This window comes from Puccinia triticina, chromosome 18A, assembly GCF_026914185.1.
Source record: "Puccinia triticina chromosome 18A, complete sequence".
Classification (NCBI taxonomy): Eukaryota; Fungi; Basidiomycota; class Pucciniomycetes; order Pucciniales; family Pucciniaceae; genus Puccinia; species Puccinia triticina.
In genome coordinates, this window is record NC_070575.1 from 1861234 (window position 1) to 1877035 (window position 15802).

A 15802-nucleotide genomic window follows, 5' to 3' on the forward strand; every position below is an offset into this window, starting at 1 on the left:
AAACGAAAAGGCTCCGTTTTGGGTAAGAATCGGATCTTTTGTTGCTACTCGAACGCTGAACTTTTTCTGACGTCTTGATAAACGTTTCCTCCCCCTTGGAATGGTTGCTCAGACTTCTGTGATTCTTTTGAGGTGGGTAGGCCCACGGGAAAGATTCAAAGGCCTTCATATACGAGGCAGGGACTTTCCAAATCAGAAGCTATCGAACACGGTAAAGGTTTTACCTCTTGATCAACATCCCAAGCTCGGCCAGTCCACTCACACACCTCACTTTCTGAAATTAAATAGACCAAATTGGGCCGTTAGGAAGGAGAAGTAAATATATTGAGACAAACATTAAAAAATTGAAATTTATGGACACTGCAAGTTTCAATGAATTGCAACATACCCTCACTGTAGAAATTGATGGATTCTATAAAGAATTCAACAAACAAATGCAGCCCGATATGGTTATCCAAAGGGCCAAGCTGTATTCAAGTACTGGAATGCGTTGCGGTCCCTGCTATGTTGTAGAGGAATTCATTGCCAAACCTTTGGCCGAGCAGTGGAAAAGTGTACAAACCAACTTCATGGAGTTTCTAAAGGAGAATCCTGAAGAATTCAAGAGGAATTTCAGGTCTATATACTCAGAAACCCTATTCCTTCTAGTAGACTCCATTCAGCTAAGCAAAGTGCACCCACCAGAATTTTTTCAAGATGTTCAAGATTTCAAACCAAAATCTCTGGCTGCTGCAGTTTCATGCATGATTGAAGACAGCAGTTCCCTTGGAGGGCTGCATCACCTTGGTGTTTTTTGGGGCTCTTGTGGGAAAGATTTCACAAAGACTGTGATGATGATAAACCATTTTACTAAATCTTCTGCAGGTATGTTCTCAGCTGATGAGCTGAATTTTGTTTCATGATTTACACCACTTAATCTGGCTTCTGAAGGATTGATGTCTTTGCTTTCATGTTCCTGGATCTTGCCTGGATATCTACACCTGGAATATTAAAAACTGGATCCAATGCAGGCATCTCTACCCCAGACAAAATACTTTCGCAATATTATGCCATAGCAAAAATCATGGAAATGCAATATCCATATGATAACTTGGAACTGGAAGCAGAGACTTCAAAATTCCACAAAATACACACACAGTTTATCTCAGAAACTTTTCTTGAGGATATCAAGATGATCTCTTCCAGTTTAAGCATTACCAAAGGAGATGAAGTGAAGAAAAATATGGAAAATCAGGAAACAATTCTTATGATTCAAAGTGTACTTGAATACTTTTACCAACCTCTAGAAAGATTTTCTGGAAACAGGCTCAAGCATGAATTCACAATGGCCCATCACATTGTGAATTTCCTCCATAGTAATTATCCAGAAATCATAATTGAATTGATACCCAATCTTATCAATCTTAAGGTCCTCCACAATAAAATCATATTCATGGTATACTTTGGTGAATTCCTTGAAAAATCACAGCCCAAATCAAAGGAGGAATATCTAGACCTTCACAATTCCATCAAGAAAATGCTGGAGTTTTATGAGCAAGAAACTGTGCTACAGGGATGGATTGAAATGTTCTATGAATGCTTGTGTGGGCTTGATATTCAACAGACCCGTAATTTACAGGAAAAAAATAAGATGATCCTTGGGCTATGAAATTCAGCTCAATATCTCTGTAGGCAAAACTCAACTGAAAATACTTCTAATCCCTTTACTATTTCTGTCCAACTGTTAGCTCAGAGTGGAGAACGGCTTGGGGTCTTCCATGTTGACTTGCACCAGTTTCTCAAGATTTTTTGGTAGTGTTTCATGATTGATTTTAATAATTCATGTGGGGTAGTTAATAAATTAATTGGCTCTCATCCACAGTTCAACACATCTTTTTTATGGTTTTTGATGTTTTTCATTTATCATCTGTCATTTTTTACTTTCTTTTCCTTGTTTTTCAGTGATGGTTTTAGCCACCTCTCTTATGCTACCTAGTGTTTTCCATCAACTTGAAATGGAATGAGTAGTTTCTTTCAAGTTTACATCCACCCACTTAAGGACCAGTAAAGAATGAGTCAAATTTTACGCCTCACATATTGGATGACTTCCTCACCTCTTGAATCTTGGAGCCTCCAAGATCTCAATTCAAACACCAAAGGCCCCGTTTGGAGCCAATATATGAGTTTTTTTTGCCTGACATCCTATGTAACATCTGATCAGGTCCGCCAAAATTTGATCAGATGTCACAAAATTCCAGATTATATTGTACAATTGTATTGGCTCCAAACGGGGCCTAAACTCTTAATTAGGGCCTGTACCACATGGGCTTCAAATTTGAAAAATGGCTAGAACCTGGCTTTCTGGTCCTGTACACAAAAAATGAGAACTAGGGAAGGGTTCAATTGTTGAAATTCTTCACATTTGGGATCAAGAATACCATTTGGTGATGGTCAGTTCTAGTGGTAATAAATTTTGAGAGAAATAGATTTGGCAATTTTCAATTTTCATCTCCTACGGTACAGGCCCTTGGATTTTCAGCAGAAAGCAAATTATTTTCCTAAGCCTGTAGTGCATTGCATTCATGTGCACTGTTTGTTGTTTTGGTAGGTGTCATAATTTAGGAGTTTAGAGCTCTCTAAAAGGAAGTCGTCCATTATGGCTGTCTTGCTTGTGCTTGAGGCTTGGATCTGAAAGCTTGTGTACTTCATGGTCTGTTCAACGTGGCCCAGTCTTTGAAACCCAGCCTGCCTTTTCACACAGCCATCCATTCTCCGGCGGCGGGGGGCTTGAGTTTATGCCATTGAGCTTAGCCCCCTGCAGGTGCGGCTGCTCCGCCGTCCGCCGGCGCATCCCAGTTGCGCCGGCCAGGTGGCCCGGCTCTGCCCAGCTCTCGGCTCAACCTCCGCCGATGTCCCCCAGCCTCGCCAGGAAGGTGCCGTGGTCGTCGCCGGCCGAGTTTATCGGCGTGTTCGACCTGCTCTTCTCCGCTGCCGACCCGCTCGCCAGCCAGCCCGTTGCACTCAACCACCTCTACGCCTGGTCCATCCGCTCGCCCTCCAGTCTGCCCCCGGCCATCGAAGCCACACATGCCTTACTCTCCCTCATCCTCCCACCCGCGCCCAATGTCCAGCAGCAGCGACTTGGCCTTGCCATGGCCCTCTCCCGGCTCGTCAACAGTCTCGTAGATCCGCTCCAGAAGGGCATGTATGCCCGCAGCATCTCTCAGATCGCGTCCGAACTCGGTCTCCCCCTGGCCCTCGTCCAACTCCGCCATCGAGCCACCCACGAGGACTTGCCCAGTCTGACCATCCTGCTCGAATCCGCCAACCTCGTGAGCACATCCACTCGATCATCCCCCGGAGACATCGTGCCCTGATATTTGGTTATCAGGCTCTCGATTGGCTGTATACCCATTATTGGCTGCCAAGGTTAAACGATATCGAAGGGACGGGACAGCTGAAGCAACAGACGACCAGCTCGCTCGAAGGCTTATTGATCTCATTCAAACGGGCCAGGAAAGCGGCAATACTCGATAACACCCAAACCGACTTCCTCCAACTCCTGCCTCAAATCGACCGCTGGATCGGAGCGGCTTCCCGCGAGATCAGTGGGGATGGAAGTCAGAGCAGACTCGCAGAGGAATTCGGACAAGCCGACCATCGCCCGTTGGCTGCGCTTTGCTCCATCTTGGCCCAACCTCAGATGCTCGTCCCACAATCCGTCAAGTGAGCCTTGATCTCTTTCGTCGGAACCTGTGCTACTTTATTACTTCTTTTATTCTAATATTTTCTCGTCTGCGGTTTACGAAAACCACCTTAGGAAGCGTTGTCAATCACTAAAAGATCCATTACCCGAACCTTTGAAGGAGCTCTACGAACCCTTAATCGACCATCTCGTCCAATCATATCCTCAACTATTCATCCAATCGCTCATCATCACACTCTTGGACATCCTCTCCGCGATCCCAGAGGAAGCTAGTAAGAGCAAGCATGGCGACTCTACCTATTACTATACCTGCGCTGCCTGGCTGGTTTACCTCTTGCTCCGGCCCGATGGCGCACTTGTGGGGCCAGAAGCTCTCAGAAGCCTGCTCATCAAACCAAACCAATAGTCAGTCAACCATCCATTTCCTGGGCAACTTTGTCACAGACGTCCGGTGTTTGACCAGTTCAAGTATCTTGTCTTTTATTTTGTGCAGCACGCTGTCGGTCGTTGAAAGGTTAAAAGAAGCCAATCAATCAGACTGGTTTGTTGACACCACGCTCTCGCCCTTGATCGACCTCCTGCAGAAGACCCAAGAGGACCGGCAAAAGATAGCGCATGACGGAGCTCAGCCGGACGAACTGATTGAGACCCGGATTGCGGCGATGAAACAGAGATGGCAGTGTCTGGTTGCCAAAGATGACGAGGTCATTGTCGAGGGTGGATCCGCTTGGAGTCTCGTTCCCGAGGCTAACTGGGTGCCTTGTCCTATCGGCTGTCTACCCGACCGCACCGTCCCCGATCTGTACAAATCTTTCACCTCTCCCTAGATCTTCGATCTCTTCTTCTCCCCTCTGCTCGGAACTAAGACACATATCCCCGTAGACAGTCCACTTTATGCATCTCCATATCCAATCTCACGGTCCCTACCTGCGTAGCCTGATAGACGAAATTATGAACGGATGGAATGAACGAACTTGATGCATGTAACATTATCCATCAAGTCTATGTACACATTTATGTCCGTATGTCCATAAAAAGGTTGTCCAAATGGGGTGCCAGGCGAACTTGTTATGGATGGATGGATGAACCTGCGGACTCCCCCTGGCCCTGTGCTATGTTATGGGCTGGTACCTGTTGGCGGCTAGCAGGTACCCGCAGGCGGGTGCGGTTGTCTGGATTGATGGGCTACAGGTGCCCCCGCCCACCCCAATACCTTCTACCTTGCCAAGTGGAATCCCTCATGGCAAGCGGTATAAATAAAATCCCATGCCAAGAGGGATTCCACTTGGTGAGCTATACATACAGCAATGGTAGAAAAACTTGCAGTTGAGTAGGCCCAACTTTTGGGCTGCTGATTTCAGCCTCAAAGCCTGTATGGCTCTTGTATGTCAGGAATTCCATCAGAAGAAAAACTCCAGTTTCTTTGTCTTTAAATTTGGGGCCTCAAGGATTGCACCATTGGAATCCTGGAGTGATTTTTTGCCACTGCAAACCTTTGCTGCACATCCCCCCCTGCCCCCATGGCCAGCCTGGCACCCTCCTTGAGCTGACCCGGCCGCCTGAAGGGGTTTCAACTGCCTGCACAGTGAAGATGTACTGGCCTGTGGCTGAAATGCAGAAATCATTTTCAGCCACACAAATTGGCAAGCTTTTCTGCCATTGCTGTATACCAACTAACCAAGATGGATTATTCTTGGCAAGTGGTTATACTACACATGCACCAGCTTGTTGCCAAGAGGGATTCCTCTTGACAGGCTTCTATGAAGAACTAGCTTGCCAAGAGGGATTCCTCTTGAAAGGCTTGTATGATACACCAGCTTGCCAAGAGGGCTTCATCTTGGCAAGCTGGTATACATATACCAACTCACCGAGATGGATTCCTCTTGGCAAGTGGGAACACACACACCAGGCTTTTGCCAAGAGGGATTCCTCTTGACGGGCTGGTATGTATAATGTACACCAGCTTGCTAAGAGGGCTTCCTCTCGGAGGGCTGGTATGCATACACCAGCTTGCCAAGACTTCCTCTTGGCTGGCTGGCATACATACACCAGCTTGCCAAGACTTCCTCTTGGCTGGCTGGCATACATACACCAGCTTGCCAAGACTTCCTCTTGGCTGGCTGGTATACATACACCAGCTCGCCAAGGAGGATTCCTCTTTAACGGGCTGGTATACATACAACAGCTTGCCAAGAGGGCTTCCTCTTGGTGGGCTGGTATGCATACACCAGCTTGCCAAGAGGGCTTCCTCTTGGTGGGCTGCTATGCATACACCAGCTTACCAAGACTTCCTCTTGGCTGGCTGGTATACGTAAACCAGCTCGCCAAGAGGGCTTCCTCTTGGCGGGCTGGAACACGTCCACCAGCTTGCCAAGAGGACTTCCTCTTGGTGGGGCGGTATACTTACACCAACTGGCCAAGAAGGCTTCCTTGCTACTTAGCCACAAAAAATCTCCACACCCCCGGGTACCTGCCGCGGGTACCCAGGTACCTGCTTCCTGCTCCTCAGAGGGGTGCGGGTGCCAAGAATTAGCGTTTTTTTGGGGAGGTACCCGGGTATCAAGTGACATCTTTAGCCCCACGTAGGGCCTAACAATTGACCTGTGACCACTGCAAGTCAACAACACAGCCTCAAAGCAGGTTGCCAAGGCCTCTTTGCATCATTTTTTTTTGTCTTCTTGAAACCAACTCAAAAGATTCTCTGCCATGTGAGAGCTCAAGAAAACAACTTCTTTTTGACTTCTCATGATTTTGTCCCGAAAATGTTGCAAAACACACAGAACTGCGTGATGAGGTTGCAAAACACTGCGGACGTTCATCACAGCGGGTTTGTAGTGCAGCTGCGCTCCCCAAAACTATCATCAATAAGCCTTATGTAAATTGGTTAACCATTACATACTTGCTACCATGGGTCCCCACTGTCCCAACACAGGCTATGAATATCCAAGGATCATCAGTAACCGTACAGAGATTCCCACATCCCATAATTACACCCAGCTTGGGAAACTGGGTCCAAGTGGTCGGCCAAGTCCCCTCCTCCATCAAAACTCCATGTACCACACAATAAGAGACCTGTGATTATGAGGAGTTTATAACTACTCCGCCTTTCTTGAGGTTGCTTTGTTCAGCTCCCTAATTTGTTTCTCATTGGCAGGTCCTAGTAAATCCCAATTTCTAACTTTACATCCTCCTTGCCCTTACCCATCAAGCTTTGGAATTTTTTCACTGAGCTGCCCTTTGAATTTCAATCTTGAAACTGCTTATTTTTCCACACTTCACTACTCAATCACCTGAATTTAATCCAGTTGCACTTCAAGCTGTTTTCACCATTCCTCCATTCTTCTTTGACATCTATCCCATAGTCTTGGTTATCACTTGCTGCTAGCAAACTTTCCCTTATACTTGGCCAAAATATTTTATAATTCCTGACCACCATCTTACCACAACCCTATTTCTAGCTTCTTATCCTCACCACAATCTGCAGGGTTCTTTATCATATACCTCCAACTCCCCCTAATACATACTTAATTTATTTCCCAGCCATCTCTCCCCTGTTTCATCTTTATTTTTGTGGTCTTTGTCCTAAATCTTATAGCACCTTGTCTCCTGTCAGCCCACTCTCTCCACCACAACACACACAATGAAAAGACCAGCCGGCCAATCCACCACAAACTTGTATCCTTTAGTTAACAACATATACAATGTTGTGCCATTACCTTTCACCCGGGAGATTCCAGTGCAGCCGGCTCAACCACTCATCCCTAACTCCCTGCGTATGATTCGAAGTCTTGTGGCAACCACTCCTTCCTTCTGATTCACAAGTTTACAATCCCCGGTCAGACTCTCACTGAATCTGAAGCATTTGTTATTGCTATGCAAACCACTGTTTACTGGAGCAAACAACGTGGACCCCATCCAAAACCAGCGCCCAAATCCAAACCCAAAAGTGGTCAAACCGGCTGTCCCATCAAGAACAATTTCCGCCTGTATTAAATATGTCCTTGGTCTGGATATCACATTGCGGTGCCCACCTCACGCAAGGTCCATGCTGTTTCCCAAAAATGTGGGTGCAAGAGTGGCTTCAGTATTTTCCACTTAGTACACCTGGGGGAACTCAAGAGCCAATATATGGCAACCCAACACCAATAACAATTGCTAGTTCTCCACTAATTTCACCCCCTGGGTATGCCTTCACTCTTTTTTCCGGTCCTTCTTCAAAGAAGTAATTCTCAGCACTTATTGCTTTGCACCTCAGTGAACCAATGCATTTCCTGAAATCTGAACCACAAAATCTGCTGGAAAATATGAATCAGTCACTGCTTTCTTTTGCTCTCTGATTTCCAGGTCTGCAAATCTCTAACTTGTTCTTGCCCCTTTCCGCTGCATTTTTACAGGGTACCTACAGAAAGAAGGCAAAGCAGTTCCTCAGTAGAACCTGCAGAAATTCCTGAGGAGGATAGAACCTAAGTCTCCTCCTATTTTCCAGTTCATCTGGATTCTTTCCCCAAAGTCAGAACCAAACATTCTGTGAGACTCCAGTAGTAGAAGGAACTAGCCTGGAAAATAAATTGTAAGTCTGCTTCATTTTCTGAGTCATTCCATTCTTATTACAATATGACTTAATGTACTACTGCACTTCACTGCTTTTCGTACTTTCCCCTTGTTCATCCCAGGAAAAGGAAGAAGGCAAATGCTACTCCAGCTAGAGCAATAAATACAATTACTCCTTGATTGCAAGCCTCCCTCCTTTTGTTACAGTATTTCCAATCTGATGTAACTCACTGCAGAGTACTGCTTTTCTTCTCAGGGGAACAAGGCATTTATACTCCATACTGCGTGCAACACCTGAAAGATTAAGGAGGAAAGAGTAAGCCCTTTCTTTAAATCCTTTTAAGCAGAAATTGACTTACATTTCCTTTACTTTAAGTCTCCTTTACTTTCCTTCAGCTGCACTGCAAAAAGGGTGTAAATTTGAGTGAGTATATTCAAAAAGGTTTTTTTTGAAATAGATAAGTAATAAGCTACCTTTCAATAAGACTTCTGTGATCCAGCTTGGAATTGTTGTATATTTATTCCAACTTAGATTGCAAGTACGGAACAATTTGGAAATCCTTGGCAGGCTTTCTGTATTGCAGGTTTTGAACATTTGAATTAGTTCCTCAAGAGATCCATTTGCTTCTTTCCAATCTTCCAGCTTTAGCCATTGATTATTTTCCAACTTTTTCAGAGCAAGTGCAAGGTTTGGGTGTGCCTTGGGCACGAGTATGCCATTTGTCATAGGAATAATCAAGAATCCTTTCTCTGCATTGGTGTGAGGAGTTAGATCTCGTAAGGTCACCCTTTTTGCAGCTTCACCGGAAGTTGACCAGGGAGTCATGACGTTTGAAATTTCGAGAGTGCTAGATCTAGAGACTTGGCCCTATACCCGGAGCCGCTCCGGGGATCACGGGGACTTGATGCGGTTCGGGGCTTCAGCCTTTTGTCGCAGAATGTGGGGAAGGCTTGAACAACAATTAATCCACAGTAAGCTCTTTCCGACATGTCTCTTCAAACCAGCATCAACTGACTATGCTATCCCTCATCTCAGACCACTTGGCACCGAAGACTCGCAGCTACTCCCTACTCCCCGCAACGCACCCATCACTCTGGCTGGAACGCGTCTGGAGCCGAGACAAAAGTTTGTCGGGTTGTAGATTTTTGTTGAATCTGACGCGTCTCACAGTCTCTCCGCAATCTGCAAAGAAAATTCCGTTACTGAAATTTTGGATGAATACTTCCGCGTAGACACATTTTCAAAAAAATCGAGCCGCGCTATTTCTCGGAGACAGGCGCGACAATGTCTATTTGAAAGATGGTGCCCACAAATTGAGTTCTTTTGACACCCGTGTTTTGCGCTTGCGCCTTGTGAGGATTATTACAGCTGGACCTGTGTTGGCGAATCCAAAGGACCGACACGCAATGTCCACCTTCGCCTCGACTCGACTTCGCCAATCATCCTCCAACTCCACATTCGAGCCACTCGATCCTACGACTCTGGCCATCTCGCTCATCCCGCTCCTACCCCCCCATCTCTCCCGAGAAGCTTCCGATCATCAATCGCCAGTCACCCTGCCCGTCCTTGCCGCCAGTCTTTCAACCCTGCCCCACAACGTCATCAATGCTATCAACTTCTTGGCCCAGGAATTGAAATCACTCAGAGAACAGCAGGTACTCTTCGCCGGCGGTTCCAGTCATCCCCAAGGTTCTCCGTTACCAAGTCCCGATGGAGGAAACCCCGAAAGAGAAAACCGAGAAAGATGGTTAGAAAATCAAAAAGTGATCATCACTACAAAAACACAGGGCCCGATGGTCAACCCTCTGAACAATATTATTAACATATGCCCATTGGTTGTTTGACTCTAGGTAAACCATTTGAAGAAGTCAATCTCATCGCTCACCAACCTACAATCTACACTCCAGTCGCGTCTACTCACCACGGTCGATACACTCTCAGACCTTCAACAGACTCATCAGCGCGAAACCCAACAACTGACCGATGAGCGCGACGGGGTCAGGGCAGTCAACCAAGTCCTGAAGCGGAAGATCGCGGCGATGGACAAGCAGCTACGAGAGAGTAAGGAGGTCATGGAGTCTGTCCTCGAGCGAGTCGAAGTGGTCAATAAGGGCGATTGGTCTATCGTTGAGCATGGGGCTATCCAAGTCTTTTCCCCTCTACCACCGTCCTCGCGTAAGTTGCTCCTCTCGGAATTCTTCGGGTAAGTCAGTCAACTCAACATTTTTTTTTGCCCTGGGTGGGGAGCACAGATAACTCGGAGCAAGCAGCTGGGCAGGACCACAGCCTTCTCAGCGAAGATCTGTGCACGTTCCACCTCCAATGTCAGGCGGACAATCCGACGCAGATGCCTCATTTGCTTTCGTCAAGGTCTTCCAGCGACGGACAGCGATTAGCCCGGAGCACGGGATCAGAGACGCAGCGGAACAACCAGCGCTCGATCACCCTGATCGCCGAACTGACCGAAGAACTTGAATCGTTGAGACGGGAGATCAAGGTCGAGCTGAAGCTCAAGCACGATGAGATTAGTCGTCTGAACGGCTTAATCGACTATCGCGACGATGAAATCAGACAGCTCATGGCTCGCTTGCAGCACTTCATGGGTCTCGATGGCTTTTACGTGCGTACTCATCAGGCTGAAGACGAACAGACTGGGAGGACCGAGCCCTCATCCCAGACGCTCAACCAACAAATGGTAGACTCAGTATGACGTTTCTCTCTCTTCTATGCGGCAAGTCAATTCCATGGTGGACCGTTAACTTCTTTGCTGCTGATGTAGGAAGCCACGCCCCGCCAAAAGATAGACCAGAACAAGAGAAGTCAATCCACGCACATCCACCCGTTCCACACCGCTGAACAAGCCGCACCCATGAGCCAGTCCAGGGACCAGCGTCAACTGGAGGAGGAGATCAAGCAGCTCGAGATTCAGTTGAAAGAAGTGACACAGAGCAGCCAGTTCGGGTCCCCGATGGACGACCGGTCTTCGCGTCCCACACGCGTCCTTGACGACTTGCACGGCCAATCGGCCACAGAGAACAACCGATCTTCCGCAATCCCAGTCGACGCCTCGTCAGCTCTCTTCCTTTATTTTTTGCTCCCTCCGGCGGTTTCCCGTGAATCTTATGACCTTGCCCTCATCTGTCATCCTCATCTTTCCTTGCAGCGACAATAAGGCACTCTGGCGATTCCTGGGCGAGCTTTCTAAACAGGTGGCCAACCTGAAGTCGAACCTGAAAGACGGGAGCAAGGAGACAGATGCGTTGCGACGCAAGCAAGTGCGCAGAACGAACTCGCGCTCGTCATCCTCCACCTCTTCGTCTGAAACGGATCCCGTAAGTGATTGTTTGCCCCTCCTCCACCGCCATCATGATCATTTGCTTATCGCCACCCGCCTGCTTCTCTTCGTAGACCGAAAGCTCTTGCGGACCTGAAACGACTCGGTCGTTGGCAAGCTCTCTCGAACGATCGAGGTATGAGTGTACCAGGTGAGCATCCTCATGCCCACATCTCTTGGACTGCACTTGCTCACACTGTCGCACATGGGATGGATTTCCTGCGCAGATTGAACCGTTTGCTGGCTCAATCGCAGTCCAGAATTCTCGAGCTTGAGCGGCAAATGGCCGAACAGGAGTCCGAATTCGAAAGGGTTGCCGAACGGGTCCAAGAGAAGCTTAAAGACCAACGCTCGAAGGTGTGTTCATGATCTTGCCATGGGTTTTTTTCTGTGAGGACCGCAGACGATTAGATCCTGCAACGTGTGACTGATGGGGATGTACTGGTTGATGGGCTGGCTGAAGATGCTACAGGCCCAATCGCAGATCGAGCAATTGCAGAGCGAGCTAGAAGAGGTGCGGATGGTGGAGCGGACGACGAAGCAGGAGCTGGCGGAGGAGCGGAGGAAACTGCAAGAGCTGGCCGGGAGCTCGGAGCGCCGAAAGAAGAAGCCGTCTCATGAGCGCCTTCATCCCCGGAGTAGGGAGGCCAAAACACGGGAGAACAGCGACGTCGCCAGCTCTTCTTCCGCCGACGCCGCCTCCGTTGGCTCCTCCAAACGTCTCCCTGCCGGTGGCCCTAAGGATCCTTTCAATGTAAGCTTCCCTCCCTGCTTTTCCCTCGGTGGTCGCTTTCCTAACTGTTTCCTTGTGATTAGTGATCCTGAGGTCTCCTGGTCCGATACATCAAATATCGCACTTACTCAGACCGTCAGTTTTGCTCTCCCTCATCGTCATCTTGTTTTCTTTTTTTACCTTTTCTTTTTTGCATGTAAAACCTCCTCTTTCTATGCACTTTCTTCGAGAACCAAGACACACGTTGCCTCTTGTTTCTTATTGATGTGTGTGTGTTGAGTCAGATAAGCAAAGCGTTAGTTCTTCATACATCTTGTATTAATTTCTTTTTGTACCTTTTTCTTTGATGAGAATGTATAAGGAAACACCATGCACCCACAGTGCCCATTTTGCCACGAAAGAGGATCTGGATACAACAAGGGAGCTGTCATTCGGAAGTTATAGTTTGTTAGATGATCTGTGTGGTAAGTTAGGTTAAGTTAGGTTATGGGGGGTGGCCTGTCACTGGGCTGTTCAGCAGTCCGCCCCTCCCAGGCCCAGCCCACCAACTTTTTCCAAACATCACCCCCAAGCAACCCGTTTCGTTCCATCTCGATTGGCTGATCGAAAACAACCACCATCTGGGAATACCAAGTAGTCTGCCATGACCACCCTCGCAACCGGGCTACCGATCAGCAGTCGGGCTGCCGACACCAAAATCACTCCGGCACTCAGACTGGCCGTCCAGAAGGCAACCGCAGTATTCCAGAAGGACTTCTGCTACGACTTCCTCCAGGCACTCGTCGATGAGCCCGAGATCGCCGATCCGATCGGCGTCCGACTCTTCCTCAACTTCTGTCTGCGCAAGCCAGACAACCTCGTCGACAGCTTCCTCGACTCGCTCGACCAGAACCTCGGACCTGCCGAAAGCTTCTCAGAGGCCGCCGACACGATCCTCAACGAGATCGAAAACTATATCGAGTTCGTCCACGGCCTGATCGAGATGATCGATGGCGGCGAGATCTTCAAGCTGGCCTATCATGAGATCGACGCCTGGAAACTCTGCTACCAGCTCCTAGAACCAGTCCAACACCGGCTCTTCGATCTTGCCGTACAGGATCGTTCCCACTACCAACACTACAACCGAGACCCATCCAGCTCGACCTTTGCCGAACCATACGAACTCACCTTTGCTTCCGATCTGACTTCCTCAGGCTTCTATCAAGCCTTCGTCACCATCGACAAGTTCCTCAAACACTCCTTCGAATCAAGGATCTTATTGGAGCCGGCTAAGTTGGTCGAAGATGCCGACCAACTCTCCGAACGAAGGACCGAACTTCAAACCTTCAGGGCCGTCTTTCCCACCTCCCAAAACTCCACCCTGCTCATCAAGAAACACGGCCGGTTCGGAAGAGAAGAGGCTACGATCGACCAATTCCTCGAGAGTGACAAATTCAAAGAACTTTCAAAGCTCAAGGCTACCATGTCAGGCGGTCAGTCTCTCTCATCTTGTCATCGCTTTGAGAAGAGAAGTGGTCCTGATTTCATTATGGCACACGGGGGGTGGATTCAGGTCAATTGACGCGTCAACCATCAACCCGGACGAAGAAAGCTACATCGCAGCTCGAAAACGATAAGCCGAGCACGTCGACGGGAAAAAACAAACATCAGTCCAGAGGGTCGCCCGCCACCACCCTGGATTCAGGAGGCGGACACAAGAGCAAGCGGGCCGTCTCCTCAGGATCGCCCGCGATCCGCAAAGACGACCCCGACTCAACCCATCATCTCGACCCGTTCCTCAGAGGAGACCCATTGTCATCTCTCGGAAAAGTTCGAAAGTCGGTCCACTTTTTCTTTTCCTCATCCTCTCCCCAAGACTCAGATGGCTTACTAACTGATTATCGACCCTCATTCAGACGAATCCAAGAATCAGACTCGGATCCCGATTACGAACAGGTTTCGGAACACAACCATAAAAAGAAGACGTCCCTTTCAGCTGGTAAGATCGACCTTTCGCCTGCCCATGAGATCCTCCCAAGAAGCTGATCCCACAAAATTCTCACTTGGCGGTGGTCACGATAAAAGAGATGACAGGCAAGACGACGTTGGAGGCGGACTCGACGACTTCGTCGAAACGGCAAGACTCAGCTCATCCCTCCCAACACGGCTCAACGACAAGCAGCACCCATCCGAAGCGGAAGAGGAAGTCGCGCGGCTTGGCAACTGCCCAGACTGAAACTCCCCCCGCGTCTTCCTCCACTAAGGGCCGCAAGAAACGCAAGTCTCAGACTATTAAGTCTTATGTCGATACCTATAAGGACGAGGATGATCAGCCGCCTGAGCAGGAAGAGGAACTCTTCGTTGTCGATAAAATCATCGGCGAAAGCGTCGATATCAATGGCGAAACTATCTACAAAGTTCTCTGGGTTCGTCTTTCCTTTTTCTGACGTGAGGATCTATGTATGCAGGGGAAATTGAGTCGTCTCTTTGTGTGTGTGCCTGTGTTTCAGGCGGGGTACCCGGAATCAGAAGCGACGTGGCAATTCGCGAACACGTTAGACGATTGTGCGGCCTTAGATGTATGGCAACAGAACAAGGACGCCAACCGAACGCTGAAGATCCACGAGGACCAGAACGCGGAGCGCAATCCTAATGGCCTCGCGAATCCTCCTCCGCCCCCTCCTCCGACAACCGCGTTGACGACGATCCCTAATGGCACCCATCAACAACACCATCCTGCTTCTAAAAACGCCGCAAACGCCTTCCAGGCCTTCGACGATCCGCCGCCCAAACGCCAGGCACAACTAGGTCTCAATTGATCCACTTTTATTGTTCTTTTCAAAAAAAAAAAGAGAAAGAAAAAAAAAGAAGACAGCCTCATGAAGCGGGCTTTCTTTTTGTTGTACTTAGCATGGCACTCGTCCTCCTCCCCACTCGATCTTGTTCTTCTTCAGACTTCATAACTGGTTCTTCTTTTCATGAGAGACACCGCGTTTATTCCATAATCCCCTTACCCCCTACTAAAGAAGTCTCTCAGCTCTTTTTGATATATAATGTATTGCCAATTCTTTGACGATTGGTCTTTCCATGTTTCCAATGAGCTCGGGTCGGTATGGGCTTCTTACATGGAGATGTTGGGGGGTCGGGCTTTCTTCTGGCGATGCTCATCTTTTGCGTTTGCATGCGTGTAAATACATGGTTCGACTTGTGGCCTATGTGTCTTTGGATGTGGTGAGAAAAGATTGCTCGGCCTCACACGCCAGCAGAGCGTCGGAGGGGTTCATAGAGCGCGCCCTACAGAGTCACGATCATGGAACTACGCAGCTAGGCAATTATGCTAAATTGTTGGATGATTGGAGGACTTCCCGTCGAGTCTGGGAGCCTCCCAGATCTCAATTTACACACCCAGACTCTTAATTTTTGGTAGAAGGGAAAATGATTTCCTAAGCTTGTAGTTCATTGCTTTCATGTGCACTGTTTGTTGTTCTGGTAGGTGTCTTAATTTAGGAGTTAGAGGGG

General features: G+C 48.2%; 4 protein-coding genes across 4 annotated transcripts; all 4 read left to right on the forward strand.

Annotated features, from left to right (window-relative positions):
• Positions 1–2888: 2888 nt before the first annotated feature.
• Positions 2889–4512, forward strand: PtA15_18A242 (uncharacterized protein; the record flags this gene model as incomplete). Its single annotated transcript, XM_053164762.1, has 4 exons — positions 2889–3311; positions 3371–3705; positions 3800–4090; positions 4179–4512. 4 exons carry the CDS (start codon positions 2889–2891, stop codon positions 4510–4512), a joined length of 1383 nt encoding a protein of 460 aa, XP_053028739.1.
• Positions 4513–9174: 4662 nt separating this feature from the next.
• PtA15_18A243 (uncharacterized protein) lies at positions 9175–9533 on the forward strand (the record flags this gene model as incomplete). The annotated part of the gene is made up of 2 exons (XM_053164763.1): positions 9175–9362; positions 9470–9533. 2 exons carry the CDS (start codon positions 9175–9177, stop codon positions 9531–9533), a joined length of 252 nt encoding a protein of 83 aa, XP_053028740.1.
• A 110-nt stretch (positions 9534–9643) lies between these two features.
• PtA15_18A244 (uncharacterized protein) lies at positions 9644–12390 on the forward strand (the record flags this gene model as incomplete). Its single annotated transcript, XM_053164764.1, has 9 exons — positions 9644–10000; positions 10088–10412; positions 10508–10857; positions 11017–11306; positions 11401–11569; positions 11646–11722; positions 11799–11928; positions 12035–12325; positions 12388–12390. 9 exons carry the CDS (start codon positions 9644–9646, stop codon positions 12388–12390), a joined length of 1992 nt encoding a protein of 663 aa, XP_053028741.1.
• Positions 12391–12947: 557 nt separating this feature from the next.
• PtA15_18A245 (uncharacterized protein) lies at positions 12948–15102 on the forward strand (the record flags this gene model as incomplete). The annotated part of the gene is made up of 5 exons (XM_053164765.1): positions 12948–13776; positions 13857–14121; positions 14200–14282; positions 14369–14709; positions 14794–15102. 5 exons carry the CDS (start codon positions 12948–12950, stop codon positions 15100–15102), a joined length of 1827 nt encoding a protein of 608 aa, XP_053028742.1.
• Between the last annotated feature and the right edge of the window lie 700 nt (positions 15103–15802).